The sequence below is a fragment of the Motacilla alba genome, chromosome 1 (assembly GCF_015832195.1).
Source record: "Motacilla alba alba isolate MOTALB_02 chromosome 1, Motacilla_alba_V1.0_pri, whole genome shotgun sequence".
NCBI classification, from domain to species: Eukaryota; Metazoa; Chordata; class Aves; order Passeriformes; family Motacillidae; genus Motacilla; species Motacilla alba.
In genome coordinates, this window is record NC_052016.1 from 105891168 (window position 1) to 105911068 (window position 19901).

At 38.1% G+C, this 19901-nt stretch overlaps 1 protein-coding gene across 5 annotated transcripts in view; it reads left to right on the forward strand.

Moving 5' to 3' along the window:
• The window catches only part of FRMPD4 (FERM and PDZ domain containing 4), a 330978-nt gene that overhangs the window by 258467 nt on the left and 52610 nt on the right, over nt 1-19901 (forward strand). For all 5 annotated transcript variants that reach the window (XM_038135852.1, XM_038135885.1, XM_038135861.1 and 2 more), the window contains 2 exons: nt 7297-7457; nt 9563-9665. In XM_038135852.1, the coding sequence (XP_037991780.1) occupies nt 7297-7457; nt 9563-9665 (264 nt within the window). The remainder of the gene's footprint in view (nt 1-7296; nt 7458-9562; nt 9666-19901) is intronic.

The window sequence follows — 19901 nt, forward strand, 5'->3', positions numbered from 1 at the left end:
TGTGAAAAGGCTTCTTTCAGGAAGGAAATACCAGTGAATTTGTGGCATTGTAAATCTTTTTTCTGGAAAAAGGCAAGGACCAATTGGTGGCCAAACCAGCCAATGTTAGCCATTTGCCATTTCTGCTGGCTTGCTCTCCCCCACATTTTGGATTACCCTGTGTCTGCAAGCCCAGATCTTGCCCTGGAATTTCTTGTGGGAGCAGCTCATCCATAGCTTCATCCATGCAGTCTTGTACATATGAATATTTTGTGAGCTTCCTTTAGCTGTGAAAACCTGCTCAAGAATGTGCCCCTGAATCTCTGTTCAATGACAGGCTTTGAAACCGAGAGTATTTCTGCTGAACCTGGTGTCACCCAGGTGGGAAAAGTTTGCTGGGACAGAAACTGAGTGCAGAAGCGTGTAGGAGCATAACTGCATGTTAGGGGGGTGGGCTGTCCATGTGCATTATGTGCTGCATGTGCATGGCTGCAGTTCAGCCTTAGTTGTCATTGGCACACCCATGTTGGCTGTGTATTTTGGGCAGTGAGTCAGAACAGAGGCTGGCATCACGGTCAACTTCCAGGGGAGGCAATTCCAGCATTCAGGTAGTCCTTTCTGCACCAGTTTTCACTGAGATGTTCCTCTGCAATTTCTGCTAATTGGCATGTGCCTGTAAAGTCCTGCCCCAATACAAAAGGCAGGAAATCCAACGTTCGTCATTAAGAGAGCCTTTGATATGTTTGTGGCTATCCTGAGAGAAGAATAATTTTAAAAGAGAATTTCTCTAGCAATCTCTAGGTACAATATTCAAAGCAAGCAACTGCTAATTGGCAGTTGGGGCTTGAGGCTTATTTCCATGTCTTTGTGGGATTCAACTATAGAAGTTTGTTTTTTTTTTCTTCCCAGTATATGACATTCCTATATAGAATAAGGCAGAATGCAGAAGTATTCACATTTTACACATGTAATAATATGAGTCCTAATTGTCATTGTGAATTACATTTTCGGTGTGTTTTCCCCAGTGCCTGACTAAAGTTGAGCATAAATCTTTTTAGCCCTCTGAATTTGTATTCATGTCAGTTTTATTCAGTGCAATTTTGGTTCACTTTGCCTTGCTTTAGATTGCAGATCATGCCCAACAGTAGAAGAGTGGATTTTGAAATTTTTTTACGTGTCAGATTTCCCTGTATCCAATTTTATAAAAAAAGCTGTCACCAGCTTCTTCTGAAACCAGCAAACCTTTTTCTTTCTAATTACATTTTTACCATATGTTCATCCAGATGGCATATGCCAAACATTTTCTAGGGTGTTATAAAATGACCTGACTTTGGAGGATTTAACTGTTGAAGAAGCTTTTAAAGAGAAAAAAAAAATTAAAAAATTACACTGGAGCAAAGAAAAAGTAGTCCTAGAAAGAAAGAAACAAAAACATCTGATAAATAGCCCCAGTTGCATTTTGTGGCTGTGATACTGAATTCTGGGTATATACACCTGCACAAAAACCAGTGAAAATATAGGGAATGTTTTCTTGAAGTGTTAAAAGTTGACTCCTTTTTTAACCACTGAAAATAAAATTTTTGTCTGTTGAATACGTCTAAAAAAATTCTAGAGCTTTGAGCGATTCTCTGGTTTTCTGCAAAATGGAGCAAAAAAGAGTTTGTCAAGGCACCAGATTCTCTGTAGGAGCAGCAGTTTTACTGAGCAATGTAATAACTACTTGTGCACTTTTTTCTTGAAGTATTTTCAAGTAAAAGGCAGTTGATGCATCGTTTTGACACTTGTGTCCTAGTTCTTAATAATTCTTGGGGGATTTCTTAGAGAAAATAAAATATCTTGGGATATACTGAGAGATTCCACGAAGAAAGGAAGGAAGGAAATTATTTTTCATATTTAGCTACTAGTTAAGCTAAATTAACAAAGATGAGTTTTTCATTTTTCTGGAGGGTTTGCATATTTCTTCATCTCTACGACAGTTCTCTTTTAACTGTCATTGTTATTTTGGTAGTCTTTCCAGATTATCAAGCAGGAAAATATAGAATACCCTCATGTTGTTATCAGTTTCCACAAATCTGTCTCAAGTCTCAAGCCGTTTTACTTAGTGCTAATTCCTGAAGAACAGTGATTGATTGAGATTTAAATCTACTTCCTCGTGTTGCTACAATAGCTTTTCCCACTCCCAGGAAATTTTGAGCGCAGAGCCCAAGACTCTGAGTATCATAGAGTTCATAGAGCATGAAGAAGTTATTTTGGGGCAGGATGGTCAGAGACTCATGGCAGGGACTCAGATAATTGTAAGTGAAAGTTTGCTCAGTGTCCTTAGCTTCCCTAGATCTTGTTGAAAACCACAACTGCAATCAACAAAGCAGATCCTCCACCTCCTCCAAATTAATGAGACAGGATTTTAACAGTGCTCAACAATTTGAAGTGGTTTTGCTATTTCTGAATTAAACCTTTGGTAAGAAGTCCTCATCTCCATCCTCCTTGCCCACTTCCACTCATCAGTCTGTGAGTGATTTGACATTTCCACAGACTCTTCTCTGTTATTGACCAAGTTTACACCTGCTGTATCTCAAGTGAAAGAGTCTATTTTGTAGGTAAATCAACCTGTAGAGCAGAAATACTGTAACTGTTTAAAAGCGAAGGATTAAACACCCCAATATTGCAAGCTGGTGTTAACCTGTGAAGTAATTGAAACAAACTGTAATAGGGGAATATGCAATGAGACACCTGAAAGCAGCATGTGTCCACTCTGTCCAAAGGTGGAGATGATGCAACAGCTGATTGATTGCAGTTGTTTTAGAGTTTGTGGGTGTGCAGCTGTATTCAACTCAGTTTGAGGTATCACTTTTGCTGCTTTCTTTTTGAAAGTCTTTGCAGAATGGAGCTAAAGTTGTTCTGGTGTCTTTGCTACTTATTTTTAAATAATGTTTATCATACCAGGATTGCTGGGTTCATACCATAGTTTTCAGTTTCTCAGAAGAGTTAGAGCTCTAAGCATTTTTCTGTGGAAATGAAAACTCCATTTTTTATCAAAAAAAACCTACGACATGTCAGGGAAGGACATATCAAAATGCAGAGGCTAAAAAGCATTTTACTCAGATGCTTTGCTTTTAATTACTATTAAGCATTGTTAAATCAAGCTCTCAAATGCAGTTTTTGTTTATATATTTCTTGGATTATTCAGCCTCTAATTTAAATAAGGACAATGCTAGGAAGATTTCCATGCAAAATATTACCAAGTTAATAATTTTGAAGCTAATTATGTGAAGATTCAAAGTGTCAGTCTGAAACCACACCTCTGACTAAGCCAAGCATGAATTTGGATATACAAATGTTAAGTTCGGCTCCTCGTAATGTCCTGGGCTTCTGAATTGTGTTTGCAGGTGCTAGCTGCCGTGATGCAGCTGATCAGTGCTCCCCAGGGTGTTTTTATTTCCTAATTTTCTTCCTCCTTTTCTCACTGTAGGCCCCTTTGTGGGTAAGTGTGCACATGAATTTTATGCCACCCTGCAATGTCTCTGTTCTGCTCTGCGTGTTGGTGCATGCTCGCTCGGATGCCTTCTCTCTCATTTCCCCTGTTACCTTCTGTATTGACTAGAGCAGTTTCCACAGAGAGTTTTTGAGAGTAATTGCTTATGATTGCACTTCTGCTATGATTTTCCATAGCTGGTAGTTTATCTCGCAGAAGAGTCTGGTATATAAAATCTCTGTTCAGGAAATTTCCTAAGAATTTTTTTCCTTCATATGGCAGCAGTCTCCCACTGCTGACAACGTGAGTGCATCAGAGAAGATGGCCTTCTGTAAAGCAGGGACTAATCTCAGCTGTTGAAAATGGGAGGAAATAAATGTCTCTCTTTGAAAAGGCAATCTAAGGTCAGCTTGAGTTTGTGTACATGAAAGAAGAGTACCTATTTAAAACCTTAGGCTTTTTCTTTTTCTCCCATTTTTCCTTGAGAAAGTAAATCTTTAGGTATGATGTAAGAACGGTATCTAAATACTTTTTTTTTTTAGGGTGTTTGAAGCAAATAGAAGTTTGTAGTGTTGCAGTTTTTCTTCTAAGTTCTAGCAGAGTGTACGGGATGTTCTGGGTAGGGTTCTCCAAAGTGGCTTTTTTGAGTCCAAGCTTATTAAATTCTGGTTTAGAACTCGTAGCATAGTTATTCTGCAGAAGTTGATATTTCTCATAGCTGAGATGGAGATCAAATACCTCCGATTAATGCAAAATTCAAATTAGTCTTGAACTGTGGTGTCACAACTGGCATCTCAATAATGAACTAACCACAGCAGGAAGTGGGTTTGTCAATGTACCATCACAAAAAGTTTTGAGCCTTCATCTAATCTCTTCTGGGATCATAGTTATACATCTTGCTACTCTCTTGAAGTACACCCCCAACGTAGTGAATGGCACAAGAATATCCGATGCAGCAAGCTGTGGAAGCGCGAGCTGCAGAGTCTTTTTAGTTGATGTATTCCAAGGTGGATAACCTTAAAAATCAATAGTGTCTGCTGCACCACTCAGAATCATGATGGACTGCTCCTCGCTGATCCTCTTGCTTAGGCTTTGAATACCTGATGCTGTGCTGCTGCAAATCCTCAGCACCAGCCAAGGCAAGGGCTGGAGCATCCAGGAGCAGGGCTGCTCTTTTAAGCAAATCTCTGTCTGCTCTTAGCATTTGTTATGTGAAGTGCTGCTGTTTGTTGGGGGAGGTTGAGGCTGTTTTGAGGTTTTTCCTTTTTAAAACAGATTGCAAAAGTGTTAGAAGACAGAGTAAGTACAATGGCAGGAAAGTAGTTTTCAAAGGCTCAAGCAGTATCTTCACATTGCTTGTAAATATGGTATTTTCTCTCTGGGATAGAAGGCACTTTCTGTTTGGGCTTGTAGATCCCCAAAAATGGAAACACTATTAGGAAAAAATTATTAAATAGATTATCTTAACTTTGTGGAAAGTTAACATTGTGGGGCTGTCATAAAAGAGAGGTAAAAAATGCAGAGTTTTGTCTTGTCTACGAAAACAAAGTTCTCAAGTGGAAATAGATAGTTTTTTAGATAGCAGTGACACCTCAGAAATTGTCTCATTAGAAAGAAATGTTTGAATATCTAGAAGCACAAACCACAAATAGGAATTTATGGAGAGGAGTTGCCTGGGAGGTCTTGAAGATAAGATTTCTTAAAGGGTATGTGTATAATTCTCTGGGCTTTCTAACAGTTCATTGGAAAAAGAAAACAGAATGTTATCTAAAATAAACTGACAAAAGCTGGAGGAACAGCAGGAGGAGGAGGAGGAGGAGGAGGAAGATAATGAAGTATCAGATGTGATGCTCTAGCTGGTAAAAAACAAGCACATTAATCGCTGACCTCACCTTATGCGTATTGAGAGCACAGAGATATTCTCTTGCTCTCTTATTTTTGTAAGGAAGTAGCTTCTGCTGCCTCTGATCATATGCATAAAAAGACAGCATGTTACTCTTAGGCAGACTGAATCTAGTCATAGGGATAGAAAGCTTCTTTGAAGAAAAGCCCTAGAAAAATCCAGTAACAGAAATAGACTCCCACTGAGAGTTTACTGAGATTTTGCTGCTCTTCTGTGTATCAGTAGTGAAGCAGACCATGGAGAGAAAGTAAATTGATGTCATGCCCAAGGTGTATATGTTGGGGAAAGATCAGAGAAGTTTTTGCATGTCATTGATGATGAAAACAGATCTCTGAATGAAACCTTTCTCCTTATGGACTGCCAGTTTGGAGTTCTTCAGGGAGATGTATTCACAGATGGAAAAGGGACAGGTGGTGAGAGCAACAATGCTGGTTGCACGGTATGTCCCTTAACTCTCATGTTATAACAATTATATGTAAAATTATCAAAGATATGTGAAAATTACTTGACTTTCATATTGATTCATATCAATTATTGACTTTCATATTTCATTCATATTTCATATTACTTGACTTTCATACCCATGAGAATACCAATGGGTGATTCTGCCTAGTGCTGTAGGGATATCTGCCTCTCTGATGTGCATTTCAGAGTTCTCAGGCTAGGCACATGGTTGTTACCTTTCTCAGAGCCTGTGCCCTGTCTGCAGGTGGGGCTGGGACTTGGCTTCCTACATTTGTCTACTGCATTTATTTACCATGAGTTAGAGGCAGTTCAGCACTTGCAGACTTACAGTCTCTTGAAAGTAAAAAATGAGTTCACTCTTGGTCAAGCAACTCAAAACAAATATTATCTGAGGTCTCTCAGGACTGCAATAAAGTGATGCCATGAGCTGAAATTTCTCTTTGTACTGTGCTGACCAGATATTGCTTGTTGCCTGCAGTGGTAGTTTGGTTCCCTGAAGCTCATGATTTCAATGGATGCTGTTTGGGGTATGACACTGGAGTGGTCTGTTTGTCTGTCTGATTGGCACTGGGAATTGGTAGCTGTGATTCAGTGTGGACTCCAGCCATTGGGTGGAAATTGCAAAGTATGTTTTGGTTCTGACTGTGTACAGCATCAGCCACGTTTCAGTGTTCATTAATGTTAATTCAAAATCTTTATGCTTTTAAGCTGTTACCTGTTTGCCGGTATGTGATGTTGAAAATAGATGAAAATAATTTCATCTATTTTCTGCTTGAAAACTCAAGATCTTTCCCTCCAGCCACAAGAATTTTTTTCTTCTAGGTACAATAAATAGGATTTGTCATAACATGTATAAGAAATGAAAGTATTTTAGTAATTCCACATAAATATATTTTCTTGATTTATTTTGCTTGTTTGTGCCCTGGAACATTTTGAAGTGATTTCAGATAGTTTGTCCAAATAGCAAATATTGAGGTGCTATGGATGCCTTAGGAAGGGACAGGATTCAGCTCAGAAACTTGCTTAACATGTTAAATCCCCAAATTAAAATGTGTGTCCTCTTTTTAAAAAGTCTGACAGACTCTAATTGTTGTGTTTTTTGTTATGAGTAGGTCACTACTATTGTTTCTCCTTCTAAAAATTGAAGAATGAAAAATTCAAGCGCAGATGACAAAGGCTTTATTATCGGGTTGTTTTTCTTTCATATATGGGATATGATTAAATGTGTGCTGTCAAAAAGAGACCTCTTTAAAGCCTGATACTATCGATTACTATTTGAGACCTGCCAGCAGCATTATTACTTAATGCATAAGAAAATCTAACAGAAAATTATTAAGTTGGTGCTTTAGTTCCTCTAGTGAGAACGTTTCAGATATTCATCTCATATCGTTGCACAAATTGCTTGGCTCAAGTAGATACCACAAAATCATGTTTTAATGATTTTTTTCCTTTTTCCATCTTTTATTTTTTTTCACAGTCACATGACACAATCAGCCACATTTGAAGACCCTCGAATAGAGAGCTGCCAAATAACCCCTCCAGCCCCTCGGAAAGTGGAAATGAGGAGGGATCCTGTGCTAGGATTTGGGTTTGTGGCTGGTAGTGAAAAGCCAGTTGTTGTACGCTCAGTAACACCAGGTATGTTTTCCCCACCTGACCCCAGAAGAAAACTTTGATTTAGCCTACTAAGATGAAATGCAGCTACAATTTGAGAACTATTGAAACATTCAGGCAGGCAAAGTAATCACAAATACTAGATATGATTTTTAGCCTTGTCTCACCCAGTGGTTTCCTTCCTGACACTCATTTTAGAACATTACATAAATGTATTGGCAAAAAGCCAGTTTGGAGTTATTGCTCAGAGCCATTACTATTGTTTGCCTGAAAAAAGGTAACCCATTTCATTCAAGCAAAGAAGGTCTTCTGCCTGGTATCTTTATATTGGTTTGCTGTCACCTTCATTACCATTGAATCAGCATTTTCAAGAGGTATGTTGAGTTCTGAGATTAAAACTTGCATATTTTTCATTCTCACCATCACCTTCCCAAAGAAAGCTAGTTTTCTAAAAACAATATCTCTTTCTGAAAAAGAGGATACTATTGCTGACTTTTTTTTTTTTCTTTAATGAATGCATCTGTATGAATGCATATGGTTAAAAGCCGGGTCAAAAGATATCCCCAAATATCTTACCTGCAGTGAAAATTTAGTGAGGTTTGTGATCTTTTTAAAGTTACAAGAGATCAGACCTGGGATAATCCGTTTCCCAAATTGCAGTCTCCTGCTCTCTATGCTTAAAAGTTCAGTTGTTATGTAAAATTGCAGCCAAGGGCAGGGATTTGACTTTGGTCCTGTTCGATATGTTCTCCAGAGCCCCCACAGAGAGCAGAGGAGAGGCAAAATCGACTCTGTGAAGTTCTGATGTCATTTACCAACGTGTGTGCATTGATTACATTTGTATTGCTTTCACATGAATTGAGCAGTGTAACTAATATTTGAACCAGATCCAGAGGGCTCATTTCTCTCAACTTGGCATTATTAATGTAGTTTTATGTTAAGATTTGGAAAATGTGTTTATTATGTTCTGTTTCAAGTGAATAGGAGGAAGGACAACATTCCATGGAGGGACATGGATTTGTATCCATTTATGCGGGATATGGAAGTGGAGTAAAGTTTTCAAAGCAAACAGAGGAAAGGATCAGCATTAGCTCAATTGTTGAATGAATTGGTTTTGATTCTGAAACATTTTATTTTAAGACTTTATCTTCACAGTGGTAATATTACTTGTTTTTTTATGTATCATCATTGCAGAGCATAAAGACAAAGACTAGAGAGGATATATCTCTACACTAGGAACTGTGATGTCACATCATCTTCTGGGCATGTAATTGTGCTAAGAAACAAAGCAATATGTGCATTTTATAAAATGCAGTGCACTCAGTGTGCACTTCAGCAGCGCCAGAATCCAAATCACATAGAATCCAAGTCGCATAGATGACTGATTGTCTATTCAGACTAATGCTAAATATTCATGTCTGACTGAAAGTGGCAATGCTTTTGGATGTACCCGTGTTCATCAAGTGGTGGGAATCCAGCAGAAAAGAGATTCAAGCAGCTGGGGTATAAAAACTTTCTGTCTCCAATTGAAGAAAACAGGTTTGTTTTGCCTAGAACAGAAAAGTCATAGGAGAGATCTGTGAATGGCATTCAAATATGTGAGTGATGTTTCATAGGAAAGAGGAATAAGATGTTCTCTGGTGTTACTTTGCCTGGGACAGGAAACAATCTATTGTAGCCAGGAAGATTTGGTATATTTATCATGGGAAAAGACTTCCTGTTCTTAGCAGTAGATAAACAGGTTCATTTGTTCACAAGAAAAGAAATCATTCTCAGGGTGGTCTTACAAAATATCAGACAAACATTGATCAAGGGTGATTAAAATATGGTTGATCACACCTTAAAGGGTGCATTAGTCCACGGCTTATGGGTCCTTTTGGCCCTTCAGAAAACTGAGCCCTTAGTTTAGGTGGTTAGAAACAGTTTTAGAACTAGAACTGCAAGCTGCTAAACCACTAGCTTGCAAGATTTTCCTCTTGAGGGAGTACTGGTAATGTCAGAAATAGTGTTAGTGTCATTAGCTGAAGAAAAAACACACTTGTAGTGTATGAACAACAGTATCTGTGTGTTTACAATGGTCTGCTAACCTGTGCTCTTTTTTTTTTTTTTCTTTCTTCATTTGTCTGCAGGCGGCCCCTCTGAAGGAAAGCTTATACCAGGGGATCAGATCATAATGATTAATGATGAGCCAGTCAGCACTGCTCCAAGGGAGAGAGTCATCGACCTTGTCAGGTAGCTGATGTCCTGTCACTTAAACTACAAACCCAGTGACTTACTGCCTTGTGCAGTCATTCAGTAGTACAGCAAGTCTTGCCTTCTCATGGCTGAGAAAAGAGAAAATAATTTTGCTTTAGTTGTAATGAAGAATGATGAATTATTTTAGTATTGAAATGAAGTGTCCTCTTAAAATGTCATCTGGGTAGATGAAAAAGTATAAAAACGTCCAGGATTAGATCCAAAGTACTTGGGTATCAAAAGAGGAATAGTATTCTCCCGGTATTTATTTTTGATATAAATTGTTGAAAAGATGATTCCTGAAGCATGGAAGCTCCACTCACTGTTGCATTACTATTAATTTGCACATGAAGAAAGTAAAGTCAGGTTTGTCTTATCTGAAGAATAAAGAAAATGTGGTAGGGTGATTTTTGAGAGTGAATGAATGCATGTAAACATGTAGAGAAGCTCAAAAGTGTTTAGGTGGAATGCATGTAGGTGAGTTTGTGTGAAAGAAGCATGAAGGAAAGACAGAAGTCAGAAAACTAGACAAAAAAAGTGGCTGGGGATAGTACAGGAAAGGAGAAATGTCAGTATTTGTAAAGGAAGAACAGTGACTGACAAATGCTAAGGATATAGAAAAAAAATTATTGCAATTCATATAATAAATTTTGCTTTTGGAGTAACAAGAAATGTTAATGCATTGCACAGAAAAATGGCAAGTAACTGAAAACATAAACTTAAGAATTAATAATTTAAATTCTAGTAGCCTGGTTGCTGTATACCAGTTTTGTTTCTGAATTATCCTTCCCATTGGTGTAAACTCTGAATTGGTGGTCTTGTTGATTCCTGAGAGATGCTCAGGTTGTAATGGTACAGGTACCTCTCCTCAAAACTTACAGCTATCAGCGTTTTCACTGTTACCTGTGTAATTTTGAGAAGTCACATTTGTTTACAAAAATTTGGCCAGGAAGTGCCACAGGAGTTGTACTCCTCCTGCAAATGGGTGTTTCTTCGCTGGGGATTTAGCTGAAGGAAAACTTCCAAAGATGGTGCAGAAATGGTATAAAAATGCCAGCAATGCTGACGGCCTTCATCTGTGTTAGGTGGGATTAAACAAAATATATTTTCAGATTTTTTTCCAAAAAGTGCTAACCTGCAAGTCAACTAACAAACAAATTTGCTAAGAGCTTCTTGTGTTGAGTAGACTCCTCAAACTGAAAGAACTGTCCTGCTCCTAATAAAGTTCTGTCTTGTGCTCTGTGTAAGGCTCAAAAATGGGTCTTATATTTTTGAGGTCTTCATTTCTCAATAAAGCAGTAAAATTGTGTTGTTCATTCTTTCCCTGATTCTTTGATACTAAGCAAAGTTAGGTTCTCTATCTCATTTTCTGCTTCTAGCAATACATAGTAATAACAGCAAGGAAAATAGACTGATTAGATCTGAGACAAACTGAATTTATTGTATAGTTGATTCTCTGTCTGCCTTCAAATGAGAAGCTTAATTAGAATGTCACCCTTCCCAATTACAATGACTACATAAGTAATGTCAAATTAAGTGTTGTTTCGTTCCAGGGAAAGCTTTAGGTGATGCTTTTCTTACACTGTAATTCTACCTCTGCTCTCAAAACCTGTCTGCTGTTGGGATTTTGACAGAGACTCATTCTTTAATGAAATTTGGAGTGAAATATATTGGGGTTGCATGTTACATTTGAAAATAAGAGCTTTCTTTTCATGCCAATGGGCATGCCTGGAAAGACTAGACACTGTCAATGTGCAGTCCTGTCACCACAGTATAAGCAATTCTTTACATCAATGAAATAGTGACTCTCTTCTGTATAATTGAAGATTTTTATATGGATTAGATACAACTGCAACTTTCCAATGTATCTGCATTTTTCAATGTGTGTGGGAGAAGTTTTGAATCTTGTTTTCCTGCAGGTAGCAGCATCTCAGTGGTCGACAGTGAGGGTGTTTTAAATGCATAGGTTACACAGTGGGCATAATCACAAAAGCACAGAAGAACTGAAAGGAGATTTCTGGAGGTCATCCAGTCTAACTTCTTGCTCCAGGCCAGGTAGTGTCAAAGTTAGATATGGCTGCTCAGCACTTACCTAATCAAGTCTTTAATATCTCCAAATACGGCAACCTTTCAACCACACTGGGTAAGTGTTTCAGTTCTTAACCACTGGCCTTTCAAAAAGACATGAGCCAACTTCTTTATGACCCTTAGATGCATCACATCTAGGTCCATGGACTTGTGAGTGTCACTCTTACTTTAACAATCCCTAATTCAGCCTTTGTCTGCCTTGATTCCTAAATTCTGTCACTGAGCTCAGGGACCAGGGTAGCAGACCTTGCCACTAAAGGCCAAAGCCAAGAAAGCAGTGAACATCTGATCTTGTTCAGTATCCTTCATCAGGTTACCCACTCAATTTAGCAGTAAGTTTGTATTTCCCTTGGCTTTCACTGCTGTTGTGGTTGTAGAGACCCTTCTTGTTATCCTTCATCCAACCTGGATAAGTTTCAGTGCTGAGCTTTGCAAACACCATCCCTGCCTGGCCAGGTACGGCTTCTCTGTTTCTCCTGGGTAACCTGTCTCCATTTCCATCTCTAATCTCTTTCCATTTTGCACTGGGTCTTGTTCAGACTTTCCCTGTGGAGCCACACGGGTGTCCTGCTTTGCCTGCCTGCTTCCTTGCAGATTGGAATAGACCATTCTGGCACCTGGAGGAGGCTCTCTGTGAAGATCATCCAGCTCTATGGAGCTCTGGCCTTTGAGAACTGCAATCCCAAAAGACCCTGCTTGCCAGTGCCCTGAACAAGCTGCACTCTGATTTTAGACTGGACTCCTCTTCCTCTTTTTCTTCAGGATATTAAAGTGTACTATCTTGTGGTCACTGCAGCACATTAATGAGAAATTGATATTCCAACACTATTTTTTTTCTGTAGTCTCTTGCTGATTGGGTATAACAAGGTATATTTTATATTCATGTGAAATTCAGTGGCTATTTTCATGGAGCTTTCGCTCAAAGCTTTTTGTAAAGTCAACAACTTGTCATTATAACTGCAGAGAGTGTGGAAAAAATTAATCTACTTTCAAAATTCTGATATAAAGATCGTAGCATGTCAAATAGGAAAAAAACAAATTGCGTAAGAAAAGAAAAAGGCAGATTTCACAACCAGGTGAGCATCAAACTTCACCAGGATTAGGGAAGCCCAAAACTTCCAAGTAAAATATACATAAATGTTAGATGTTAAGTCAACCTTGAATGTTAAACAGAGTTTTTAATGAAACACAATATTTAATTGTTTCCCAATAAAACATTGTCAGAAAATTAACTTATGAAAAGAGTTATGAGCTTGAAGGAAAAGAAAATGGATGAGGCAATTTCTGCTTTCTTAAAAAAAGTCTATCTATCTTAAAAAAAAATTCAAAACGTCCACCAAAAAGGATAGTGGAAAAAAATGTCAATTAAATCTATTTTTTTTGTTAGAAAATGCATATCCCTAACAAATAAATTAGCTTTATTTCTAAATTTCCCACAAAATAAATCAGTTTAATTTCTTTTAGATATTTTTTTTCTTCAGACCTTTTCCTATCAGCTCCAAATTCATTGTCTAACTGTTACTTCCACAGGATAAGAAATAGTTAGACTGTTTTTTTCAAGAAAGTCCGTTTTTTATAATGGTTTTACTACAGGAAAATTCAAGAAGTTGAATGCAATGCATAATACAGAAATTTTCCTATTGGCTTTTTACTGCATTGTAATATTTTAATTATGTGTGAGCTTTTTTTAAACATTCATTGCTGAAAATAATCTTCCTTAAGTAGAAAACAGTTATAGCCACTTCTGCTGACTCCAGGGGATACTGAGCAGGAACCTGGTGAGAGATTTTGGTTTGTCTTTTAAGAATGAGGGTCACTCTTGTATCTTAGGAAGTCTTAGGTCTGGAGATTATCAGGAATATTCTTTATAAATAGCCCCTGTAGGTCGTTCTGATCCATTGAATTCTTTTGGCTCTGCTTTACTGGCAACACTTAATTAGTGTTCAAGTTGTCCTTTGAAAGCCAGGGTTGCAGAAATATCAATCAAGTATGGTTTGCAGACAAAATCCATTTGGACTCATTATTTCTGAGTGCTGTTCAATGGCTTTTGCACCATATTTTGTTCTTCTGAGCTATTTCCAGCACAAACTCAGAAGTCATGTTTATGGTTTCCCTTTTATGAAAGTCACTTGAGGCTGTGGTCAAGATGAATTCTATTCAAGACAGAGAGTTACAGAACTTCAAAAAAAAGGAAGAAACAAGATCATTTTCTAAATGCAAGCTTCAAGTCAAGGCAAGTCGCAAGCAAACAGAATACAAAGGATGTATTTGAAGTGCAGTCTGTTCAAAATTTATCAGGAGCTATTTATGTTTGGTTTATTTTGCTGCTGATACAGATTCTGTGAGTTATAGCTTTTCACACATACTTAACAATAAGTATTTTGAGATAACATTAAAGTCATGGCACAATGGAGCAGTTTTTTCCTTATATGATGGTGAGCAACAACGCAACACTGACATATTAGAAGGTATATTAGTGTACAGTATAAATTAATTGGTTGCTCAGAAGTTCATGTATCTCATTATCATTGGTTAATGTTACATTTTTATCTGTTTAAGAATCAGCTTAACTAACCCTTTTTTTTTTGAAACAAAGAAAAACATCTAACAAGTAATTTGCCTTATTAGCTGTTCATAGGCAACTCTATAACATGAATAACCTGTTTTTGTTAGATTGCACCGAGGAGGCATTAATCTACAAGGATCCCAACTTACGTAAACTGTCTTTTTATTTAGCAAGGTATTTTACTGAAATTTTAAGTGACACACAAGTGTACTGCTTACTCCATAAACCAAACCGTGAGTAGCAGCATGGTAGTGGTACTTTGTTCACACTTTATTAAAATAGTTATCCAGGCAGCCATCCAGGAGAAATTGGCATCTGAAGAGGGTAATCCATCTGAAATACTTGTTTTGGAAAAACTAGGCTGTTGCAGAAAGCTTTATTGACTAAAGAAGAACAGAAAAGTATTTTTAAGTAGAAACATGACTTCTAGGTTGCTTAATTACGCTAGATTAGCCCATTTCTTGCAACTGTAACAGCAGTAAATCAGCATTTGATATTCTCTGGAATTCCACTAAAATACTTAGATTGCAAAGTGAGAAATGAAGAAGGTGAAATTCATTAAGGGCTTTTATTTCTTGTTAGCTCTATTTTTTTTAAGAGAAATGACTCAAAAAAATGTCTCTGAAATAACTCTTTCTTTGGCAAGTTAATGTCACAGCAAGTTTTCATCAAGAGGATCTAGAGGATTCTTTCAATTCTGCAGTAGAATTTATGGTTTAATGGTGTGTTGCCATAAGACTGGAGAGAAGGAACCCTCCAGGATTTCAGGCTGCATGTTGCATTTTAAGTGCTAACATGAATTTAATCAATACTGACCCTCCTCACCATCATTGTGAAATGAATGAGGATTCTGTCTCTCTCATTTGACTCTGTGTATATCAGGGAACCACTTTTCCTACTCTGCGTCCTCAGAGCTAAGTGCAAGTGTAAAAGCGAGCTCAGTGACAGTGCCTGTCATCATCGTCATCTCACAGCAGCCGAAAATGCCTCTTTTCAAATGTTTCTGGATGTAATTTAGACAGTTTCTTATACTGGATGAAGTAATTTTGGTGGAATTACTATTAAAGATATTCTTTCTTCATCAGCATCATAGAGAAAAAAATCAAACATATTAAGCTATTAGCTATGATACCGCTTAGCAACCATGAACCTTGAAAACGGCTTTTTCTGAAAAACCAGTCATGCAGGCATTTTAATTTGAAGGTACTCCATTACACTCCCAGTTCAGTATATGAATCCAGAGGCTGCACCCACTTTGTGTCAGGCCCTGATTGATGAATTGCTAGTGTTTTGGGTTTTAAACACATAATGGTGAACAAAGGGACAAAATGTTGGACCAAGTGATCTGTAGGAGTTTGACAAGTGTCATCAATGGAGATAAGCTTTCTGCCTGGGCATGTAATTAGCTACATCTGATCAGCTAGCCCATGCAGGGAGCTCAGAGTCAGGATACTAGAAGCCAGTTCCTCTCTGTCCTGAGGGGTGTTGTTAGATATGTATCTTCTATTTTTTGATCTGTTTCTGCAATGTAAGACAGAGATAACTGGATCATATTCCAAATTAGCTCTGAATCTGTGAGAGTACATGTTTAATATTACCTCATTTATCTTCTTTTCTGGGCTGTTGTGGTGCTTCTTGTTCCTGAGCTAATATATTGAAGGCTAATTCAGGTTTCTCCAGATTTTAATTACTAATCTGCAATAACATTTCAGAAATACCCGCCCACCTTTTCAAAGGCCTTTAAGAGCTGAAAGCTGTACAGAGATATTACTTGTTATTGTTAAAATCAATGCCAACTATGGACGTTGTTCTCTTTTAAATCCATCCTATCTCTCAAAGCATGCAGTGCCATATCCTTGCTTATTCTTGGCAGAAAGTTGACTGAGGTGGTTTAGAAAGGTTTGGCCTTGATAATTCAGATGCTCTGAGTGCTGAGATCCTAATTTTTTGTGTAAACTTAATTTTCTTTTTGTGTTAACCATGCTGAATGGCCCTCAGAGTCAGCAAGTGTAGGCCCTTTTTTGAAATTTCAAGGCTGATGTGTCATCTGTTTGAAATGTTGTGCCATCATCTCACTCTGTTCTCTAGAAAAAGGAGTCAGCCATGATGAATTTCAGGTCAGCTGTTCTTTAACAAGTTGCTTTATGGAATGCGAGGGTATGAATGGAGATGTGGAACATCTGTGCCCAAAACACAAGTAACTGTACTGATTGGTTCTTCAGATGTGAACCAGCGAATATTGCTCTCATTAGCTTATTCTGACAAGCTTATTGCTTCTCATCCAACTAAAGTGTTGGCTTGTCCAAATGGAAGATTTGCTCTAAAGCCAGATGCACTGATGTGAATGTTTCAGAGTAATTGTTTCCATGTAAAGCCATTCAAATTAACACCCAGATTTGAGTTTATCATGAATTAATGCTTCCATGCGATGAATTACCTTTATATTGCATGCTCTGCAATAGATGTTTATCCTTCTTTGTACTGTTTATTCAAGTCTCGTGCATCACAGGATTACATTTGGTTGGAATATGTAGCAGGAGGTAGCTAAAAAACTCCTGTCCTGCGTTTGGGGTAGGGAGGGTTGGACACTAGGTGTCAAACTACTGCCATTGCAAGGTTTCGCTTTGCCAGCTGCATTATGTGTCTCTTTTGAAGTGACATTTCCAAATCCTCAAAGACAATGTTGGGGAAGCCAGCCCTTTACATTGTGCTGTTTGTACTGGAATGTTTTGTGGATGCCTTGAAGACGTTACAACAGGACAGCGACACTTACACCGGTTTATTCACTATGAAATTTAATCAGCAGAAAGTAGAAGTCGGGGAGAAACACAAGCCAGAGACAATTTCAGGAACTGTTTGGGAAACATCAGACTCTGCAGAACAGTTTCTGGGACTGGAGAAGCAGTATAGGCTGACAGGAGAGGATCGTGCCATGCACCTGGGGCTGCCAGCATAGAGTGGCTGTGAAGTAGGAAGATGACAGAGATGCCTTCATCACTGCATGCACAGAACTCACAAAATAACTCTGTCCTTACAGAAGGGTCTGTCTGCCCTCACTGGGAAGTTTACAGCTCCCTTATCCTGCCAGTCAGTTGCTGACTAATTCAGCATATATACATCAGCTAATGAAGCTATTGTAAGGGCAAAACACAGCCATTTCTGAGAAGACACGATGCTTGTGGGCCTGTGATGCTTTGGGAAGGCTTTCACAATGTGGCTTTTCCCAATGGTGGCATCAGCATTCCCTTTTTTCCTGAGCCAGTGCTGGCTGTATGAATCACAGAAATTAACTGGTTTTTATCTGCTGCCTAAATAGCTTCAGGATGACAGAGAAGTAGTTCTCTAAAACACTAATACGTAGATTTCATTGTCAATAAAGTGGCTTGTAGTTTCTCTGAGTTACACCAAAATGCTGTATTTTGATAGAAAGATGGCAAAGGTGATGTCAAGAGCTTAGAGGCAAACATGACATTTTTAGGGATTTGTAAGTTGAACCTTGGAGACTTCTGTCAGCTACAGGTATGTAGTATGAGGGAAAGGCATTTGCATTGCCTCCTTATAAGGAATGCTGTTTTGAAGGTGGCAGTTTTACATGCACCAGTGTTCACAGGAAAAAGGTAATTTAAACTGCTGAGAGAGAAGGGTGAAAGGACTGTGACCAATTTGCACTGTCTTGTATATTTCCACTAATTTGAAGTATCTTTAGTCTTTAGTTTTCAGGCTTTTTCCCCTGTCAAGGTGGAAGCAGCACTCCCTGGGGTGGGAAGGACATAAGGAGTAATGACTGTAAATGAGTAAAACTCTACTCAGAGAAAAACGTCATGGAGAGGAGTTGGTACTCCATGATCCACTGCTAGAACAGTATAATTTTAATGAATTGCGTAATGGAAGCTGACTCAGGAGTCCCTGAAAATGACAAGATCTTCTTTCTCTAGCTCTGTGGCATGCTGATGCTGTGTCTTCCTGATACTCAGAGTTAGTTTTTACTTTCACAATTCTATTTATTTTCCAGATGACATTTAGTCTATAAAGTAAAATAAAATGAAGCACGGTGCTTCCTCTGTCTCTAAGGTGGCTGTTCCTCAGAACATTAGGGTCCACTTTCAGTGGCTACCTCTACCCTTCTATTTCATATTCCTTCTCTCATGGCAATGTTGCCTTTCAATCTGCCAAAAACATCTTAGGGATGTCAGTGCCTGAAACATATAACCTGTAGTTTGTCTAAGGAGTTGGAAAAGCACAAAAAAATAGTAGAAATGAGAAAGTACCTAAGTGAATACTTAATAGTTAAGCTAAATTGGAAGGGGCAAAGAGACAAAAACAGGTTTGATGTTGCACCAGGGGAGGTTGAGATTCAATACAAGAATAAAGTTCTTCACCCAAAGAGTGGCTTGGCACTGGAACAGGCTCCCCAGGGAAAGGGCCACAGCACTGACCCTGACAGAGTTCAAGAAGTGTTTGGACAACACTTTCAGGCATGTGGTGTGATTCTTGGGTGGTCCTGTGCAGGGCCAGGAGCTGGACTTCAGTGGTCCTTGTGCATCATTTCCAACTCTGGAAATTCCATGTTTATATGATTCTCTGAATCGTAGCCTGATAAAACTCTCTGTGACTTCTTTTTGACTGAGAGATGTCTAGATTTAATTGTTTTGTAAAATAATTGGGTCCGGCTTTCAGTGCAATTGACTTTGATTTTTTTTCTGACTTCTTTCTTTTGTGTGTTTGCAAGGCCTGATTTTTGGGATTTTTTGAAGCTTCTTAAAAAATCTGATCAAAAGGCTTAAGACTGTCACTAGCAAGTCCTTTCTCTTTCCTGTTTCCCTCCAGTAAGAATAATTTTGTGATTCACAGTCTCTCTTAGCTGTTGATAGATTAATGTAGTTGGAATAGAAATGTTGTGGGGACTTCTGTATTGGTTGATGGACTAGAAAAGCTTGAACACAGAATTAGATCATATTTTTATTTTAGCAGTAGTGCAGCCGACAAGGACTCCCAAAATTGCCAAGAGATTGAGTATCTACTTCTAACTATACCTGATATGCCCAAATCAGGAGGTTAGTTAAAAGGGGAAGAGAACAGTTTTACATATTCTGACTCATTAGTCCCCAAAGTGAGATTCTTCAGTTAAATATTACCACTGATTGGGACGACTGGGTCACAGTGGGACGTCAAAGGAGAAAAACAGTTTCTCATTATTCTGAGACAAAAACTAGTAGAAGCTAGCAGAAAATAAATATAGCTAAAAATGAATTAATTTTTAAAACATTGAATGCTTCAAAAGGCAGCTTAATGTGATAGATTTCTCTGGGATTTATTAGTCAGCTTTTCCTTGATATCTGATGTGACAATTGATCATCTGTAATTTATTACAGGCAACACATGACAAGCAGTGTAAGAGAAGTATTTTAGCTACTACTTCAGCTTTTTTAGGCTTTTTTTTCCCATAGACATAATTTTCTGGTTTTTTTGCTTGACTTTTAACAACCAAGTCTTCACAAACTCCTGAAAGCAGTAACAGGAAGAGAGGAAAGACAAATGGTGTATTTCAAAGCAGGTGACTTCCAAATTATGTTGCTATT